Source organism: Setaria viridis, chromosome 1 (assembly GCF_005286985.2).
Source record: "Setaria viridis chromosome 1, Setaria_viridis_v4.0, whole genome shotgun sequence".
NCBI classification, from domain to species: Eukaryota; Viridiplantae; Streptophyta; class Magnoliopsida; order Poales; family Poaceae; genus Setaria; species Setaria viridis.
Window position 1 is genome coordinate 16,389,628 of NC_048263.2, and position 20,653 is coordinate 16,410,280.

Here is a 20,653-nt window from a genome sequence, read left to right on the forward strand (position 1 = left end):
TGCTGCTATGATGGCTGTGAGGTACTATACATGCTAACTACTTTATTGTTCATTATATTTTCCTTTTAGCATAATATAGATTCTAACTACTTTCTTCTTTATCATGTAGAGGGTCACCTAAGAAGAAGGCAAAGAAAACCAAAACAGCAGAGTCATCTATTGTGCCTTTGAACAATGAAGCACCAACTACTTCTATGTCTTTTCCACCAAGGTTAGCTCTTGATTTTGTCACTTTTTTCCACAATAACCTGCAAGTTTTGAAGCACTTTACTTTTGCCATGTTAGCCAAAATTTGGAGACAAGTACGAAGAGTAAGGATAACCAACTTATTTCTAGTATTAGAACATCAAAAAGAGAGGAGATGACATCTAAGAAAAAAGCAAATAAGGGCAAATCTAGTTCTGGAGTATCAAAAAGGTAATACATAGAACTGAAAAAAAGGTCATACTGCTATTGCTATTCTGTTGCTACTTTTATTTTGTTGCTACTGCTATTTTGTTGCTACTGTTGTACAATTGCTCAATATCAGATCTACTGCTATTTTGTTGTCTCTTGTTCAAATCTAGTTCTGCCATACACAAGTTAATATCAGATTCAAATGAACCTACGTCTACTGCTGCTCCAGTCAAGGCAAAGAGCAAAAAGGAAAAGGAGCCTACTAAAAAGAAAACCACCATTCCTATGATGCCACTTGACAGCCCTGCAATGGGCACAAGAAGCAAAAGGGTGGATCCTGCTAGCCCTGCAATGAGTACAAGGAGTAAAAGAAGGCTCAGCTTGTGATCCTCATGCATCTGTGAATTTGGAACTTGCATGTATCTCCTTTTGTGAACTTGCATGTTTGAACCTTTGTGATCCTCAAGTTTGAACCTTTTTATCTATGTACGTGCGAACTTGCAAATCTGTTGTCTCATTCCTATGATGTTAGGATCATGTTTGAACCTTGTATATGTTGGCAACTTTGTGTACCCAATTCATTTTTAACATTTCCTTGTATATCTGTGAGCTATATGTTGCAGGTTTGTTATAAAAAATGCTTGTGTATCTGTTGAAAAAAATCCTGTAGAAATGTTATAAAAAATGTTGTACAAATATTGAAAAAATTGATGATAAACGGCAGCCAGGGAGAAAATGATGTACAAAAATGATGAAAAAAATAAAACGGCAGCCAGGCAGCCAATCTGCATGCGCTGCATGCGCCCAGCGAGCACCCAGTCACATGCGCTACATGTGCGCGTCTTGCTGATGAAGAGGGGAAAAGGGTTTTTTCAACGGGCGCCGTTAGCTAACGGAATGGACTACGATAAAGTAATAGGTCATTTTTCCAGTGTCAAATAGGAAATTCTCTCATCAAAATAATAACTCGTTTGGCAGTTGAAACGGTTCGGGTTCTTGCTTCTCTGGTGGAGCAAATTTTTTAGCTCGACTTATCTAATTAAAAAATATTTTGCCAAAGGGCTCTTCCATGTAATTTAAAATGGTAGATAAGTGAAATACCTAGAATACCCTTCCTTTTTCTTTTTCCTTTTTTCCATTTATTTTCCTTCCTTCTTTTATCTCTCTCATTATTTTCTAGCAAAATTGGCTAGGGACACAGTTGAAAGGTGGCAAGTCCACCTTCGGTAGTTGCGGCGGCGAAACGTCGGGATTGGGCGACAAGACCTCGGGTGGCGCCTTGGCAGGTCCACCTCTAGTTGACAGGGCGCAGATTGGGCGGCACGAGCGGGACGTCGTGGCCTGGCCAGCGGGAGTAGCGCGCGGCGTGCCAGGAGTTTTCATTGTCGGAAGGGGCCGTCACGGGAAGGGCCTCTGGAGGTGCGCGTCTCCCGATTCCGGCGGCGGTGCCCGCTCGAAGCTCTCGCTCCTGGCCCCATGCGGAGCCTGCTTGAGGTGGTCACTGCGAAGCCTCTGATGGTGTGTCGTCCAGCGCGGTGGGGTTGAGGAGTGGGTGTAGGAGTCGGCAAGCAGCGAGCAGGAAGCACCTGGGCACGCGCGGACAGCTGCAGAGTGCGAAGCAACTGGACGCGGTGGAGTAGATGACGGGCGGCAGTATTGCGAAGGGAGCCGGAGCGACGGTGTACAACATCGTGTCGATGAGGCAGTGAGCATTTTATGACCCATTTGAGTAAGAAATAATATTACATGAGTCATGTGTCCAGCAGCATAGCACTGAATTGTAGTATTGTTTTTTTTTGGCAAAGACACAATTTTTAGTGGCTTGTGGCAAAAGCCACGTTTTAAACTGTGTCCGCCAGCCAATTTTGACTTCTTTTCTCTCCCGCAAGCCAATTTTGACTTCTTTTCTCTCCCGCACGCGGCACGTGGTTTTCTTTTGAGAAATTTCAGAATCTGGGATCCAATCCGCAAGCCTTTCAACATTTAGGATCCAATTCGTGTGACTTCCAAAATTTGACAACCAGCAAGCAAATTCTTCCAATTCAGGTGTTTTCCACCCATTTTCGGTCTTATTTAGTTGCCAAAGTTTTGGAGAGGTGCCAAATTACTGTTACAGCACACTGTAGCGTTTCGTTTGTATTTGTGAATTATTGTCCAAACATTGACTAATTAGGCTCAAAAGATTCGTCTCGCAAAGTACAACAAAACTGTGCAATTAGTTTTTAATTTCGTCTACATTTAGTACTCCATGCATGTACCGCAAGTTTGATATGATAGGAATTTTTTTTACATAGTGCCAAAGTTAGGAGTTGGGGTGAACTAAACAAGAGCTTCATCTTTTCACTTGTTTTTCCTTTTCTTTTCCCCCTTGCAGCCAATGTGAATTTCCTTTTCTTTTCCCCTTGCAGCCAATGTGAACTGCCGTTTCTCGTTCATCTCTCTCGCTCGTCTCTCTCTTGCGCGCTTTCGCTGTTGCCGCCGCTGCGGCCAACGAACTCCTCCCCGCGAGACACCCCCTCAGCGCGCCATGTCGCAGGCGTCGTCGTCCTCGGGCAAAAGCAGCCAAGGGATAGCACCGCTAGGGTCAAGCGAGGCCGGGCCACCGTTGCCGTTGCGGCGCAGGCACCGCTGCTTGCCTTGCGCCGCGGCCTGCTGCTGCGCCGCCGCCAGCAGCATCTGTTTGTGTTGTGTTGCGCAAGAACAGGAGAGAGAGATGAGCGAGACTCTACGGGAGAGGAATGTCTGGTAGAGCCTGATTCAATCGGTAAAAGGATAAGATGTCATGGGCCAAGGGCAAAATAGGAATGTCACGTGGTCTGGGAAGCAAAAGAAAAGAGAAAAGAATACAAATAGAGAAAATAGATGAAAAACACCTGGATTGGAAGAATTGGGATAGAGCGAATTGAAACGCATATCTTGAAAGGCTTCGGTCCCAAATTCTGAAATTTCTCTCTTCTTCCTCCCGCACGCGTCTTCTTCCTCCCCGCCGCCACGCAGGCCTCCCGCCGCCTGCTCGCCCTCACCTCCCGCGGTCCCGCCGGCCCGCCCCCGCCGCTACGCCTGGACCCCGGCCTCCCGCCGCCGGCTCATCCACGGCCTTCACCTGAAGCCGCTCGAGAAGCCGCCCAGGAAGCCCTCCCAACAGCTGGTCCTGGCCACACCTGTTGGACCGGCACCGGTCCTCCACGGCTCCACCACCATCCACCAACGCGATCCGGCTCGAACGCCCCAACATCCTGCTCCTCTGTCTTCTGCCCCAACAGCTGGACCGCGCGCAGCAGCTAATCGATCAGGGAATCCCTCCCAAATCGCCGCCGGGAGCCGCCGCCGCCACCGCGACCAGAAAGTCGCCGTCTCTGCCGATCTCGTCATCCCTTTCCTCCAGTGAGAGGCAACATGGTACGTTGGAGATCTAACCCTAGGGGCTTCACTATATTCCCCCGTTCCCCACCCCCAAATCTCGGGGCCTCCCTCGCCATATATCCCCACGATTTTATTTTCTTAAATTTGACGGAAAAATCATGTTGAGCGGGGACACGGTGTTTTATTATTCGCGGGTGGTTCGGTTATTTGACAGATTTATTTGTTTTGGTTTCCCTGCAGTCGTCACTCGCTGCGGCGAGAGCTGATAACTTCTACTACCCGCCAGAATGGAGCCCGAAGAAGGTATTGGTCTCTTCGTTGGTGAATCATTGTGTAGTCTCTTCATTTGGTTTCATGGGTTTTTGCTGCTGATTCGTGCTGCTGTTCCTGTTGTTTATGCTTGATAAGGGTGGATTGAACAAATTTCATGGCCAGCATGCGCTCAGGGAGCGGGCGAGAAAGCTCGATCAGGGCATCCTGATTATAAGGTTTGTTTCTTGTGAGACATTTCTTTGTTTTTGTGTTTGTTCATACACGTGGATTTGAAGCTACATTATGCACACCGGTCCTGAGACCTCTCTGCATATACCCATGTGTTTGCCTTCAACAACAGATTGGCAGATTGATCATAATGTTATGCCCTTGTGCCTTGCATTTATTGCATTTTGTAAAATTGACTTTGCCTGAAAGGCAGGGTACTGCTAAATAATTGAACACATTTATTGCAATATGTTCTTGTTAAGAATTGTATAAAAACCAAGTGATAATTGGCCATCTGAACTTAATTCTCACTTCTTGGCTTAAATATTAATTTGATCAAAGTCATGCTTGAAGTCATGATTCCTGCATCAAGTTTGCATTCAGCAGATGCCTGTCTGCATTTCCCCCCTGGATGTGGAATTTCTGATTTTAACAGCACAGATTGTTTATTTGAATGGTAATATATTATCAAAAGCAGTTCTTAGATGAAATGAACACTTGCATTGTACTGTTCCATTTAGCTAATTTGCATAGTTAGATAATTCTTCTACGAAACACTTATTCTACCTTTAATTCTTTTTGTCCATTGGTTTAATGTGCTCGGGTTGATTTTTCAGATTTGAGATGCCTTTCAACATTTGGTGTGGTGGATGCAATTCCATGATAGCGAAGGGAGTAAGGTTTAATGCTGAGAAGAAACAAGTTGGAAATTATTACTCTACCAAGGTACTTGCCTGATTACTGCACAACTTTTACTTACATTGCTATGTGTTGTTGCTGTTCAATAATATCCATGTAACAAAGCTTAATATGATTTCGCATATCTTTTTTTCTAATTGATTGGATTTGCAGATTATGATAGATGTGCTAAATTTCCTTTCGTATATATGCCTAATCAGCCTAAGCATTTAGTTATCCGGCCTGTTCGGTAGTGCTTGCTGCAGCAGCTAGCTAGCAGCAACTATAGCAGCTGCAGCAAGCTAACAAGAAGTCAAGCATCTGCAGCTGGGCTTGCAGCACTTTGCAGCCGAGCGGCTTGCTGTGCAGCTGCAGCACAATCGACCCCAATAAATTGGTTTAGCCTCAGCCAGGAACCGAACTGAAGCACACTTCGAAATTAACCTCACATTCTGGCTCGACTATCATCATTTTCTGTCAAGCGTACATCACAAGGTGAAACAGACAATTATTTATAATGGTTTAGTAAATTTTAAAGGAGAAGCATAATTTCTTGAAAATGGAATTAGCATCAAACTGATGGTAAAATCGAGGCATGTGCACTCTACTATTGGTGTTGAGGTTGCCAATTAAGCTGTGTTTTTAAAATGTCTCAGTGATTGCGCCTCATAGCTTGAGTTTGCTTTATAGTATGTAAGTTTGGCAGTTCTTAAACTGAAATAAGAAATAATATTTACTGGAGTGTTCTATATGCAATAGGAATATAGGATTCGGCATTACCTGAATCATTGTTAAGCAAAATGGGGCCACCATATGCTTTATTATCGGCTTGCCTCTGTAAGTTTTGAATTATAATAATTAATAAAGTCGGGCATAAGATCTGCTCATCTGGTAACCGTTGATCATTGATGAGAGCGTTTCTGGCAATTTAATTCTGGCTCTGTTCATTAATCATTGCAACCAGTATAACTATTGTTGATGAAAATTCAATGTTGTTCATTCATTCCAAACCAATGACTAATTTTGTCAAATGCAACTGCAAATCATTTTCATAAGTGTCATTAGATGAGAACCATATTATCCTTGGTACAGGCCTCATTGTATTGTTGTTTGAGATATTTCCCTTCAACTTTGATCAAGTTGACAGTGGTCCAGCCGTTCAACCCTTCGAATATGTGAAAAACCCTTGAACTTCGTACCTGATTGTTGCAAAAACAAATCATTAGCACATTATCCTTGGTACATGCTTCATTGTATTGTTGTTTGAGATAATTTCCTTCAACCTTGATCAAGCTGAAGATTCAACCCTTTAAATTAATGAATTAACCCTTGACGTTCAAACCTGAGTGTCACTTGTCTTTAATAAGAAATCATTAGCACAAGAGAATTTCATTAAACAAAATACTGTGACTGGTGTTCAATACTCAATACTGCTATTACGAAACATACAAATTTGCAAAACTGTGTTCTTGACAAATCACAAATGGCGAACTTATTGGTACGGATAACTGTTACTTTTAAATAGTTTGTACCTAATAGGCTCAGAATTCATGCTATTCTGAGGCTCTAACCTCCGTCTCACATTCTATCAAGTGTCGTATCTTAGTTTGTGGAACTGCTTTTAGATATTTTAATTCTTTGCTAGATCCCTTTTTTTTCTCTAAACAAGGTTTAGACAGAGATACCATATGTTTTTGAAATAACAGAACATTGAATGGATATCAGATGAACATAATCTGTCTTAACTTTAATCTGATCCATCAACAAACTGTAGATTCTATTAGATTCGCTTTTCCACATCAATTTAAAAGTAAGCACTGTATGGATAACTGCAACCTATGTGGGTGTGCAACCTGCATCCTTTTCTGGTTTAAGATGTCTATTTATTTTGCTTATGGGAGATTGGTGATCTTGCCCCTACTGTGAAGTCTAATTGTGATTTTACCCTCACTTTTTGAACTTTGTGATTTTGCCCCTCCTTTTTGAGAATGAAGGCTCCATTTGCCCCTGTTTTTAACACCGTTAGTTGAGAACCCTTTAAAGAAATTAAAGAAATGATAAAAATTCTGAAACCAAAGAGAAACGACCTAACTACCCCTAACCTTATCCCTCTCACACTCATTTCCTCTCCAACCTGTGACCGGAGGGGGCGGGCGGCGGCGGCAAGCGGCTGGCACTCCCGGTGCGCGCAGGTGGGAGGCACTCATGGCGCAGGCGCGAGATGACCCCACATCGGCGCGAGGTGGTGGCCCAACGAGGCTTCGTCGCGGCCCTCGCGCTCGCCGCGTCGGCCATGGAGGCAGCCTAGCTCGTCGTGGTCCGCGGCGCAGCGATGCCCTCCAACCACGACTTTCCCGGTCGCAACGACTCCTTCCTCCGGCATGCTTGGGCATGCTCCGGAGCGCCCGGGGTCTGGCCAGGAATGTGCACAGCTCCAGTGCGCTATCGGCGGCCACCTGTGTGCAGCCTTGTACTTGTTGGACAACCCGTGTCTCGGCTTCCTCGAGGCCGAGCGCGTTGTCTCCCATCACATCCTCGAGGGCGCGCTGGCATCGGCGGTGGAGAGCAAGAGGCTGGTCATCACTGCTCGTCAGTAAAGATGTGTCAACAGAGAGCTCTTTATCAGTTCTTTGTGAGTCTACTCGCTGGCATTGATCTCTAGCAACAAAATTAGCTGGCTCTCCGTTCAATGTGTTATGCTGAGTGCTGACAGTCTTTGTTCAATATTTGGGTAAAGTTTGTTAAATTTTGCTCAGCTTTGAAAATTATGAAAATTTTATTGAGTTTGGTTGACAATTCTTTTTGAACCAATTTTTTTGGTCAAAACAGGTGTAAAGTCGACTCTGAAAAGTAGGGTCAAATTTGTATGGGCAAACTTGTCTTCTCATAACAATTTTAACACTGTTAAGTGCTTTTCACGGAACAGGGGCAAACTCTCTCTTCGTTTTGAAAAAACAGGGGCAAAATCACAAAGTTGAAAAAACAGGGACAAAATCACCATTTCCTCTCAAAACAGGGGTATGAACGCAATAGCCCCTTTGCTTATTGGTGTTGAAATGTAGTGCTACTTTGTGGGCTCCGTTGACATTTGATGTATCAAATAGTGAGATCCTTTTTGTTTTATTGTTTATCTGTCTTCTTGCCTTTATATATTTTATTTGAAGAAGTCTGGTGAGGTAAAAAGGTTGTATGCAGTAGCTTTTAATTTCATGATATGGTTTATGTAGAACTGTTTAGTAAAGTGTGTATAGATAGTAGTGTTGTAAAAGGATTGTATGTGGTAGAAAGGATTCCATCTTAACTGTTGCAACTGTCATATAACTGGAGAAGGTCTACTTACATGTGTTAACATCTGTGTTCATTTGTTGCCATCTGAAATCTAAGAAATTCTTAATGCCTAGAGCTTTCCATATTTTGGTGTTTATTTTAGGGAAAATCCTAGTTTTTCTGTTGCATGTTCTTCTAAATCACTTACCCCTCTGCTGTTCTGACATCGTTTCACCAACTGGTTATGTGTCAGATATGGAGCTTCACCATGAAATCACCCTGTTGCAAGCATGAAATTGTCATACAAACAGACCCAAAGAATACTGAATATGTCATAATCAGTGGGGCCCAGAAGAAGACTGAAGATTTTGATGTTGAGGATGCAGAGACATTGCTGCTGCCTGCAGATGAAGGTTCAACCTCTGTAAAGATTTACTATATTTATTCATTAATATCCCTTATTTTCAAATTCCTGATGTTTTGTTACGGATCTTTCCTCAGATCGAGACAAGCTAGCGGATCCTATGTATTGGCTTGAACACCAGGAAGAGGATCTTCGGAAGAAGAAAGAAGCTGAGCCAGTTTTGGTTCGCCTTCAACGACTCTCTGACAGCCGTCACTCTGATGATTATGCGCTGAACAGAGCACTTCGTGATCGTCTTAGGGTCATCCAATGAATTCTTATAAATTGATCAATTATTCCACCGTAAATCATGCAATCACCACGATTCTTATCCACCTGTTGTGTTTATGTAGAGCCAAAAAAAGAGGGTCACAGAAGAGAAGAAGTCGGCAAGAAAGATGGGCATCGGAGTGAGGCTCTTGCCTCCCTCAGCAGAAGATGCCGCCACCGCAGCTTCAGTGAAGTTTGCATCAAAATTTGAGAAGAGCAGAAAGGACAAGAGAGCAGCAATCAAAGCTGCCTCCATCTTCCCGGAGTCATCAAGCTCAGCCTCAAAGGGCAAATTGGACCTGGCGTTGAAGAGGAGGAATATAAAAGCTGGTGCAGCCACTGCCCTGATGGCAGGCAGGGTGAAGCCGTCCTCGTGGCAGAATTCCGTGAGCTCAAGGACTCAGATGCCGTTTCTGGCAGCACGAAAGTAGGCAGCTCACGCTTTGCAAATTAAAGCTTGTGCAATATTAGTTTTGCTGTAAAAGCTGTGCGCCAAGTTTTTGCCTTTTTTATGTGATGAATGAACGTGTTTTAAGTAATGTTGCTATGGTTTTGGCTGTATCTGGTAGTGCTGTTCGGCTTTGTAGCAGTGTGCTTTAGAACTGGATTTGCCTTTTTATATATGATTGTCGCCCTGTACATTGCTGACTATCAGTATTACTTGCTGCATGAATAATTGGAAGCCTCGGCTGCTTTGTGGTAAGCTGGTAACTGGCGTTGCTCGGTTTCCTGGAACTCTGCTTCCAACCGTACCGAACTTTTTGAGTCATCATAAATTCCAACCAGATTTGCAAGGGCCGAGTCTGAAGGCAAGGGAAACATTACGAGTCTCCAACCACTGCAACTGACGCTGGCAGCACTTTGTTTAGCCTCGTGATTTCAATTCCACGGCAGGCGATGCTGCGGATGCGCTGTCTACCGCAGTGAGCTGTGAACTGGTCAACGGAGGAGTTCAGGGTCTTCCTTGTACATGAGCCCCGTAGACCTTCGGCTTGCATGGTGTGCGCCGATTGCCAGCCAACTTTTTTGACCTGCTTTAATCTAATCGCACCGCACAGCTCGCTACAGAAATATAAACAAACACTCTCTGACCGCTTCAATGACTCGGCAAGAAAAATTAGATAAATGTGTGAACGCACCGACGGCAACGATGACGCCTACGAAAGCGCGATAGACAGCTGCTGTTTGTGAATTATACCATGTCACACACATATAGCTAAAAAGACAGCTTGTACAATAAGTCATCTATTTAGCTGTCTGCAAGGTATTTAATTCATCCATAAGGTAATCAAGTATAAATTTGATCTTTGTAATTATTTTAGTGCTTGAATAAGAGAATGCATGATATATTCAAATAAGTAACATGAATCTCTTAGAGAAGCATAAATATAATATATATTTACATCAACAGGCACTCCGAATAGTTGCAGATGACAAAAAATGAGATGAAAAATAGGTCCGACATCTAAAGACCTGTTGTGAACACAACCAGCTCACACTAGTTCACACAAGTGATCTGAACACAACCAGTTCACATGTTCACTCAAAAGACTTGATCACACAACCATTTCTTCGTAATTGAAGCTGCCATCCAAAAAGAAATGTGACCCAAAGAGCCTGATAATGTATGATATATTCAAATGAAGTCACTCTGCTCGCAAGCATCCACCATTCATGTTACTTATTTGATTAGAAGATAATGTGACCCAAAAAGCCTGAATAGGCATAACAACATGGCTATCTTACTTGTCCATTGCTATATTTATTTTTTTGCCTAATAGAGTTAACCACTGATCATAGAGTATTACTGCTAAAATGGAGCACCCTGGGTACTCACTAGCAGTATGTGTGAACTGAAAAAGTTGAACTAATTCGCCCAACCGCATCAGCATGTAACTCACTAGCAGTATCATAGAGTATACGGGATTTGGGGAGGGGACAAAAGGCTTGCTCGAGAGGATTTTGCTGCCGTCCCGCAGGAAAATCGCACTCGCGCACATGGGATCCGCGGCGCCGGCGACGACTCGCAGCGGACCGTACAACGTGTGGCGAGAGGGGACGACTCGCTTCAGAGCATGCGCCCGCGCCGTCAACAAACGAGATGCCGGCTCCTTACTCTTTCTTCATTTAATGATGTACACTGAGGACTAATTTGCTGATGTGGCGGTAAAAAGATGAGGATCGGATGGTGCGTCTCTCTCCCTACGCGAGTCCTCTGCCGGACCTCTGCTGCGACGGGGCAGTGCCACCGCGATTGTCACCGTCACCGACAGGAGGACCCAGCTGGGAGCAGGTGCATGATGGACTGCGTGCAGGGGAAGCAAACCCATGCACGTGCACAGACCCACACCTGCCTCCCACACGCCTGGATACTGAGCCATGGAGGTTAGAGACATGGCCTCACCTAGTATGGAGGGGAGACCCAAGTACGCCACCTAATCGCCATCCCTCGTGCTCATCTACTCCCACCCGTCTCCAACCCACAGTCACCCCCTCCACCTCCGCCGTCGCACCCACCCCAAAACCTAATCCGGTGAACCCTTGGTGTTCATTGGTGGGGAGACCTTCACCTTCTCCAAATCCACCTGGTGGTATCGCATGGGGTGCCGATTTGGGAGGATTTGATAGGAATCTCGACCACCTATGGCAGAGAAGCGAATCGGTAGGCAAGTGTCAGGAAATCCGAGTTCCCACAATGAAATCCCCTTCCGCTGGTCGAGAATCCACGTCCGTTCCCCTCCGAGGTGCGGATTCAACGTGGTCGACCCTAGGAGGCGACACCAGATCATTCGCTTAGGTTCTGAAAAGCAATCCGCCACAACCACATCAGATGGATGAGGGGAGTAGCTATGGGGCGCAGATACCTCCCCGAGGAGGAGGGAGATCTGGACGAGACATAGGAGGCCATAGAAGAGAGGACGCCCAGAAAACAGAAGGCCGCGTCAACTATGGACAATGGGATGATAGGCGAGGCAATTTCAGAGGAGGAAGATACAGCAATCAGCACCGGAGACAAAGAGAGTCAGAGAGAAATCTGAATCAAAACTTCAACAGGAACCATCAGTTTGACCTAAGGAACAACCTGAATCAAGGGAGAGAGAGAGAATACTTGAGCAAAACACAAGAAGATGGCGGAGATAAAGAAGTGCAGCAGCAAGAAGCAGCCAAGCCCCCAATAAATAAAGGAATTCATGATATAGAAATGATTGATAATTCTGGGAGGAGGGATCAGAACTTGAAAAGAGAGGAAGACAGGATGCCGGATGAAAACAAAACCAACATGGGGATCTGTAAGAAGTGTGGCAAAATAGGTCATAGAACAAAAGATTGCTACAAGCCTTTATTATGTCCTAGGTGCAAGAAGGAAGGCCATGTGCCAAGAGCCTGTCTAGAGATCATGCCCTATGAGTGTATAGCCCCCTTCCGTGGGCTTGCAACTTCCATATAATATTGGATGATGATTATGGTGATGCAACGAAGGACATGGCTAATTGTGCACTCATTACCATCAAAGAGGGTGAGGTGACAGCAAGACAAGTGGAAGGGGAATTCAAGGTTGGTCCGACTTCGACTTGGAGATGGTATGCTAAGAAAGTTGTTGAGAACAAATTCCAAATAAAATTTCCAACCGCAAGAAAGGTGGAAGAGTTGTCCTTCTTCACAGGGATGCAAATGAGGATGGTGCTAGACGTATCTTTCAAAGTGGAGCAATGGAACCCTCATGCTGGTGCTAAAGCTGAAATAAGCTTAGCATGGTTTAGGATCTTTGGGATACGTTCAAAAAAAAAAGACAGAAATGAGGGCTTGCTATGTTGGCTCTCTTGTGGGGATACCGTTGGAGGTGGATAAGATCAATTTGAAAAGATTGGACTATGTAAGGGTGAGAATTGGCTGCAAAGATGTGACCAAAGTACCAGCCACGGTGGAAGCACTGCTAGACATGCACTTTTATGACTTCACTTTTCAGAGAGAAGTACCTATTGATGGAGCAACCAACCCAACGGGGAACACTTGGATAAGGATAGTAGACAGACTATTGCACATACATCTATGAGCCCACCAGAAGGTCTGGACAGATCCACATACGAGGCTGTATACCGAGACGTATCAAACATGGAGGCTACGTTGCGGGACGGCATAGTCCACATGGAGACCAAGGGACTAGTCGAGGATAAGGAAACTACTCTTTCTAGTAGAATAGAATTCTCTGGTCGAATCTAACTACTACTCTTGTAAAAACAACCGACCTGTAACCTTTCTCCCCTGGCATATAAGGGCGGGCAGGGACCCCCTCCAAACAAATTCAATCCAATACAAGTGAAACTACACACATGATGTAGGGTATTACGCGATCTAGTGGCCTAAACTTGTCTAAATTGCGTGCCTACGTACACCATCGACTTCCTGATTTCGACAGCACCCACCAACCAAAACTCTACCTCGGGTACTCCCTTGGTAGGTTGTCAAGTTTAAACACCGACAGCTGGCTCACCAGGTAGGGGAAGTCGCCAAAATTCCCTTGCGAGTTCGATGGCTCAAGTCATCATCAAGCCCACAGTCGCGTTTGAAGCAGGCGTGACATTCATCTTTGGCTCCTAGGTTTGTGTCACAGACGGCACTGGAAACTTCCACTGCTACATCATAGAGGCTCCGGAGAAGAAGCTCCACGACATCAACTGTAACAACCCTAGCTAACTTAATCTTGTTGAAGCCTAAGTGAAGCCATTAGAGCCTAAGAGAGCAATTAACAGCTTTCTGGACAAGTAAAAGGTCACTTTTGCCCCTCAAGAGCTTAAAGAGTGTTTAGGCAGAGTAATTTAAATTTTTATATAAGAACATAAAAATATATCCAACTAAGAGTTGTAGAACTCATCTTCCCTAACAACTTTTATTTTTGGTGTTTTATTTGAATCTAAGCAGAAGGCCTTCAAAACAACTCGAAATCCAAATTAGTGGCAAAGTAAGCAAAACAGGAAAAGTCCCAACTTTGGAGCCTTTTTCTCAAAATTTTTAATATAAGCTCAAGACAAACCTTATATAAAAGTTTTAGTGCTCAAGCCCTTAACAACTTTGATTATTGGAGTTAGGCAAAAATCTGCACAAAAGACTTTCAAAAATGAGGTCAAACTCTGCCACATTGGTCAACTATGTCGAGTCTACTAAAATTGCTCCAAGTCTGAAAAACGTGTGTTTAGGAAACCTTTGAACCCCTATAAGTCCAAATCTGTTTTGTTTTTGAACAAATTTCATTTAAAAGATTTGAACTTGGATATGAGGACTACAAGTTTTGTAAAGGAAGATTTGGGCGCGCAATTCAAAATTTTTGAGTAAACCACCCCCCAAATCCCGGCCGGTTCACTGCACCTCGTGAACTCCCCACGCCATAGCACGTGCACGCCAGCGCTCCGCACACCGCTCGCCGCGTGGCTCCCGCTCACCGGCGCTGCGCCGTCGCCCAACCCCGACGCCCGACGCGACGACTCCTCCCCCTGCCCTCTGCAGCTCTGCTGCGCCGCTTCGCCTCGCTCAAGAGCGCTCCCTGCCTGCTGCTCTGCTCCGAGGTCGTGCCCCCACGACACCGCCGCCTCCGCTGCTAATGGCGTGCCCTGTAGCTCTGCCCAGTCATGCCTGGCCACGCTCGGTGCTGCGTCAACCTTGTCCTCGACGTCGTGGCGTCCTTATCTCCTCACCTGGCCACAAAAAGGCCCTCCGCCAAGTCTCTTTGCTCCTAAACCTCCATTGCCCAAACATCAAGCTCCACAATGAGTCTTTGCTCACCGGCAAAATCCACCCAGCTCTAGCCATCTCGCTTCAATAGCTGACGCCCTACGCTTCTACACTCTCTTGGCTCCACCCTTGACAACTCCTTGCTGCTCGCCGTCCACGGAATAGATGGGAATCGGAGTTTCCCTAAGAGCTCCAGGAACTTCACCCGCTACCGCCTTTACCCCACCGTAGATGCCCCTCCTCTGGCTATCCTCGTCCCCAATCGAGTGCTCAAACTGAATGTATGTGAGGCCGTGGTTGCAATATTTGGTTCTATAGCAACCAACAGCATAATTGGTAGCGTTATATGAGCCTTATTGCCACTAAAATTGTGTGTTGAGTTAGTCATAAGCTCTATTGCAAGAGGGAGGTGCTAATGCTACGGTGGAAAAGGTGGTTGCGAGTATGGGTTCCTATTGCCACGACTAGTGTTGAGTTGTGATAATATTGATTTTGTGTTGCGATAGCTAGGCATTATTGCCACCATTGTAAAGTTGGTTGCAAGTAGCTACGCATATGGCCACAATGTAATTTTGTCATCTCAATCTTGACCTGCGTTGCAATAGCTATTGCTATATTGCATCCAAAAAAGGATTAGTTGCAAGTAGTTGTGAATATAGCCATGATGAAACTGTGTTGCTTTAATCTTGTCCTGCATTGCAAAAGATCTTATTATATTGCATCAAGAAAGTCATTCGTTGCATCCCTTGAAGTTCTATTGCCACCAACATCATATGTGGCTACATTTGAGTACACACAAGGTGGTATTGCAATGATATTTCTAGGTGTGGTGATAGATGAGTTTCTAGGTAGACCTTTCTTTTGGTTAAATTGAAATTAGCATTAAAATAGCCCAAGCTGGACTCAATGTAATTTGGCCCATGCGGCAGGCCTTTCTTTCGCGAGGGATCAAACCTAAACCTGATGATCCAGCCCCTGAGCCCCATGCCGTGTCGCCGCCTCTTCTTCACGCAACGTTCACCTTTTCTTGAGAAACTAGGATGCCGTGTCGCCGCCTCTTCTTCACGCAACGTTCACCTTTTTTTGAGAAACTAGGATCATGCTCGTGCGTTGCTACGGGCAACAAATATTTATATTGAAATGCACATAGCAACTTGCAGCAGCAATCCAAAACAAGGCATTCAACACTCTATTCATGGGTTTAATGTCCTTTCCAATTATATTTTTCTGTTATAGTCTCAGTTGTGAGTTTAATGAGCTAGAAATCAAGGTTTCTTTTAAGTTTCACGAAGATAAATTTGATTTCAGATTGAGTTGAGTTGGACTACCTCTTGCTCAAACTGTGATTGTCCCTGTAAATTATTTGATTAATTTGTTTGATACGCAACACAAAAGAATAGAGCTAATATCTGTACTTAGCACGGCCATCCTGTTCAACATAATTGTTGCCATGAAAAATATGCATTATGTACTACTCCCTAGCTACTTTGTAGTGATCAATATCAAATATCTTCTTGACGACTTGAAAGATTGAGTGGCCAGATGGGATGATCTTTAGTCCATCCGACATCCAAATTGCAGATCTATTGCCATTGGCAATAGGCTGGCATATCTCATGCATTACAAACAAACCATAGTTCTGGACTGTATAGGAGTACCTTCCTTCAATGATCCACTGAGCAATCTTTACTTGTTCAACCTGCTTAAAGAAAATGATTATTTGGCCTGACAGTAAGGTTACAACACGAAGATAAAGCTGACAAGTTGGAGATAAATTCAGTTAAGAAATTTGAGATGCCGTAGATTTAGGTAATTGTAAACTGATCAATCCACAGGTTGGAGACAACTACTGTGCAATTCAGGTAATTGTGAACTGATCATCTACCAATTGTTCAGATGCCGCAGAGGTCCATCTACCACTCAGGTATTTTAGTCCATCCGACAACAAGAATGAAACTCACCTAGAGCCTTGGGTGACAGCATCCCCGTTCTCATGCTCGTGGCGGCACACTGACAGGGTGGCGTAGGTGTTGACCTCCTAACCAGCGCGCTAGGCCTTGACCTCTTGATGTTCAATCTCTAGGTCTGACTGTAAAAAAGATCAATAGATATATTAGATATATCAGTGTTGTCATTACATTGCGATGGTAAACTGATACCTTACAGGCATACTCCCACATGTAGTTTGTAGCATTAGGCTTATAATGGTTCTCTATTAGTATTAATGGATCATAAGACTGATAAAAATGGAGATTAAGGAGTGCACACTAACTTCTGTATATATAAAGAACATGATAATCTGAAACTTCCCAACTGAACATCATCGCTGACTAACCAAGTTCGTTACTGAATGAGGCTAGTGTCTCTGAAGCAAGATCGCTACACATCATTGCTGGCTGAAACCAATCAATCAACAGAGTCTAGCACAAGGAAAAAAAAGCAAAGACTAATAACCTGGTGAACAACAAACCATCATCAGAAAAAGAAGAAAAAGGAAAAGAAGTAGATGGAACTCTTAGCAGAACAATATAATGTATGGAATATTCCTTCAGTGTACTTACATCATGGTCGACATGTTCAGTACATATGCATTTCCAAGTCTTGATTTTATTGGTCTAGCTCGTATTTCACTCACATAAGGGGATTTTTTTACCAAGCAAAAGCAGCAAAAGACTATGAAGCATTATTATTACGACCAACTGATATAAGTTTAACTATCAACAAAATTGGGCATATGAAAGGAAGATAGTATGGTTAAGACATTATTTCCCTTAGAATGAGCAATATGCATAAGTGAGCGCCCAACCAAACCATAACAAACTATAACTCTACTTGAGACTGAGTAAAATTCAGAAAGTTTTATGCTTTTCTTCTATAATGTAAAGATCATCACAAAGAGTCCAACTCCTGTTCACCAAAATTATACAGCTTTGAGTAGAAATCATTTATATACACCACTTATGGTTGAGGATGAACCATACACAATATTTGATGGAGTGAAATGAAATTAAGTTTTGCAAGGCTAGAGAAAACTTATTATCAGTTCAAGCTTTTTTTTACCTCTTTCACATGCTACCTTTTGCATCTCCGACATCCATCTGAACCATAAAAAAAGCAAAAAGGTATGTGTGAAATAGGTACGGGTGTATCCAATGTAGAAATTTTAAGATAAATGTACAGATAAGAAATCAGTAAAAAAAGATAATATAACTTCAAGAAACCAACAACTCACATGAAGTCATCCTATCACAACTGAAACAAGAGCTATCAGCACATCATTCCTACATATATAACCAGTTAACACCAAATTTGTTACCTCGGGAACCACCTATCCAGCAACAACTGTTTGTGACACATGAACTCACTACTGGCAGCATCACACTACAGGTAAAAATAAAGATCTAGGAGGGAAACACGAAAAAACATGGCAACTTGATTGGTAGTATATACAGTCACAAACCAGATATGACAGCAGCTTGAAATCTAAATGCCAGATAGTATAGAATGCATGTTAGAAACATCACCAGGCAACTTAATTGGTAGCACAGCATTGCCTTCTATTCATTGATGGTCAATCTGGTGCAAGCATCCCATCCATTTTGGAACACATCAGGTAGCATGCATTCATGAAAGAGAGAAAGAAAGCTCTCAAAAAATACCTAGAAATAATCCATTAGTGCTTGTTGGAATAGAACAAAAATGAGAGAAATATGGGACCTGACTCATCAATCTCAAAGACCACTACAAAATCCTTGTTCTACAGCATGTAATTATCAACAATGCATGCCAAAGATCTCAGGAACAAAAGGCAGCTCACAAACGAGGCCATTAACTGGATGAATAAGAATTGACAGTGGATACTAAAGCTAGCAATTTCCGCCAGTACACTCGAATGATCAAATCTAGTGTAGAAATCACGGGGCAACATAGATCACAGGTTCACATGAGCATTTAATCAAATAAATGGGGATTAGAAAGCAGCGTCAAGGTGTGTTTGTGTGTTTGAGTAAGAGAGAGAGAGAAAGAAGCCTTGCGTTTGTGGCTCCTGCCTATGTTGGGATCAAAGGGAGCAAGATCCTCTCCATCCATGATTCCACCTTCATGGGTGCAGCTAGCAGCTAGGCACCCTCACCTTACCAGATTAAGTCACTTCCGCTGCGTCCTCCATGGGAACATGCATTTGTTTAATGTGTCATTTTAATCTTATAGAGGAACAGAAATGAACATGATAAGAAAGATCTTGTGCTTTAAATCACATAGATGAGAGATTGAACAGAACTATACCTTAATTTTGTGGCAGTCTAATAGTTTAAGCATTGCTTGTATTTGCTTACAAGATACAAGACCAAGATCTAATCACTTATCAGCGTATCATGTGCTGAGATTTAACTTTAGGTCACATTACACATGGCCATGAACTAATGATCACTTGCCTATTTTCTTGTTAATAATGGATTAATATAACATTGAAAAGGTCAGGCAAGAATCACAAACCAAGTAGGCAAAACATGTGCAACCCAAGTCGGGAATTATTTTGAATATTCTCGTAGAAGCTATCTGGTCTCATTCCTCTGTGAAGAATGGTATTGAGATAGTCTCTCCATAGCGGTAAAGTTGCAACCCACAAACTCCAATTGCATTCATGACAGATGCATTGTGAATCACCTTCACTTCTACCTCCATTTTCTTGGCACGAACAACCATATCGGTATGTGTAGTTGCCCTGAAAATCCCATCCCAATGAAAACAAAGAAAAAGAAATTACTCATAACACTAACAAAAGCTTACAAGCAATCCCAATCAGACTTCCAACATGCGCAATGGCATACATGTGTTTGTACATAAGTAGAAAACAAAGAAGGTCTTGCCTACTGTTCAACAAAGGTAGGTGTAAATATGTAACTGGCATAAATTTAGCATGTATAGACATGGAACTAGCATGATGAACAGATTTCAAGCCTCAAGGAGACAACCAATCAACTCTAGGCCTAAAAGACATCTATGAATCATGGGCTGTGACACAATCCAACAAATTTAGACGAAATTCATGCATACAAATCGACCCAAGAACATATTAGTACGAAAAGTGCTCGGTGTGTGCTCCATGATTGGTATCCTCATGTTCATGGACACCAGCTCAACAACAGAATGCCAAATTCAGTCACTTGTATCCAAAACTCTATTTGAGAGATGAGCACGCATCTGCCATCTACAGAAGCTCTAGCACAGCCAACTCAAAAATGGGAAAGAAGCAAAGCAACAGTTACCCAAATGGGTCGCCGACCACGAACAAGGCAACGTCCGTGTCGGCGGCCTCGAGCAGCACCTGGTCGACGCGCTCCTCCACCATCTCCCAGTCCGCCACCGTTATCTCCTTCCCGTACAGCTTCTCCTGGATGCAACAAACGAGCGAGCGGTGACGCCTGTGAGCAACAGCTCCCCGGACTGACCACGGAGGCATTTCATTGAACAGGTGGTGGACACACATGAGAAGGGAGCCGTACCAGGTTGGCGAGCGCCGCTAGGTTGAGGCTGAGGGAGGGGAGGGAGGTGTAGGCCTCCATGTAGATCTTGGAGCAGCTGCGCACGGCATCGAGCCCCCGCACCGTGATGTCGCGCTCGTCGCCGAGGCTGAGGCCCACGATGTAGAGCATGGTGGCGGCAGTGGGTGGGCGAAGGACGGAGTGGCGACCGGAGGGAGGAAACCTCTCCGTGCAGGGCGTTGAACCTGAGGAATTGGAAGGAGGAGGATCGGCGAGCGAGGTGCCCGGTGGCGTTTGCGCTGCCTTGCTCCGCTGCCGCTGCCACCCAGAGGGACCCCACTCCTCGCAGTACCTAGCGCCGCAGCCGGCCCTCGACTGGCAGAAATATCGGAGATGGCCGCAGCGGGTGCGGGGACGGAGAGCAGCGGGAGCCCGCACCCGGAGATGCATGGGCCTTCCATAGTATACTCATCGCACTCGTCATGAGAAGATCTCACGTGATATGGTCAAACTTGAAGATTCAGCAATGGAAGATTAAAGATTTCAAGATCAACACGAGGCTTTGCAGTACTCGGGTTCCTTCTGG

At 44.2% G+C, this 20,653-nt stretch overlaps 1 protein-coding gene and 1 pseudogene across 2 annotated transcripts; one reads left to right on the forward strand and one right to left on the reverse strand.

The window, feature by feature from the left end:
* Window positions 1–3,278: 3,278 nt before the first annotated feature.
* Window positions 3,279–9,560, forward strand: LOC117848441 (uncharacterized). 2 transcript variants are annotated; one of them, XM_034729871.2, is made up of 7 exons: window positions 3,279–3,795; window positions 4,000–4,062; window positions 4,168–4,247; window positions 4,857–4,965; window positions 8,438–8,597; window positions 8,686–8,849; window positions 8,941–9,560. In XM_034729871.2, the coding sequence occupies exons 1-7, from the start codon at window positions 3,793–3,795 to the stop codon at window positions 9,286–9,288; spliced, it is 927 nt and encodes a 308-aa protein (XP_034585762.1). In that variant the 5' UTR covers window positions 3,279–3,792; the 3' UTR covers window positions 9,289–9,560. The 2 variants fall into 2 exon arrangements, with proteins under 2 accessions (XP_034585762.1, XP_034585754.1); XM_034729863.2 differs by lacking the exons at window positions 3,279–3,795; window positions 4,000–4,062; window positions 4,168–4,247; window positions 4,857–4,965 and adding an exon at window positions 4,977–7,549.
* A 9,234-nt stretch (window positions 9,561–18,794) lies between these two features.
* On the reverse strand, window positions 18,795–20,238 carry LOC117854421 (probable diphthine methyl ester synthase; annotated as a pseudogene).
* Between the last annotated feature and the right edge of the window lie 415 nt (window positions 20,239–20,653).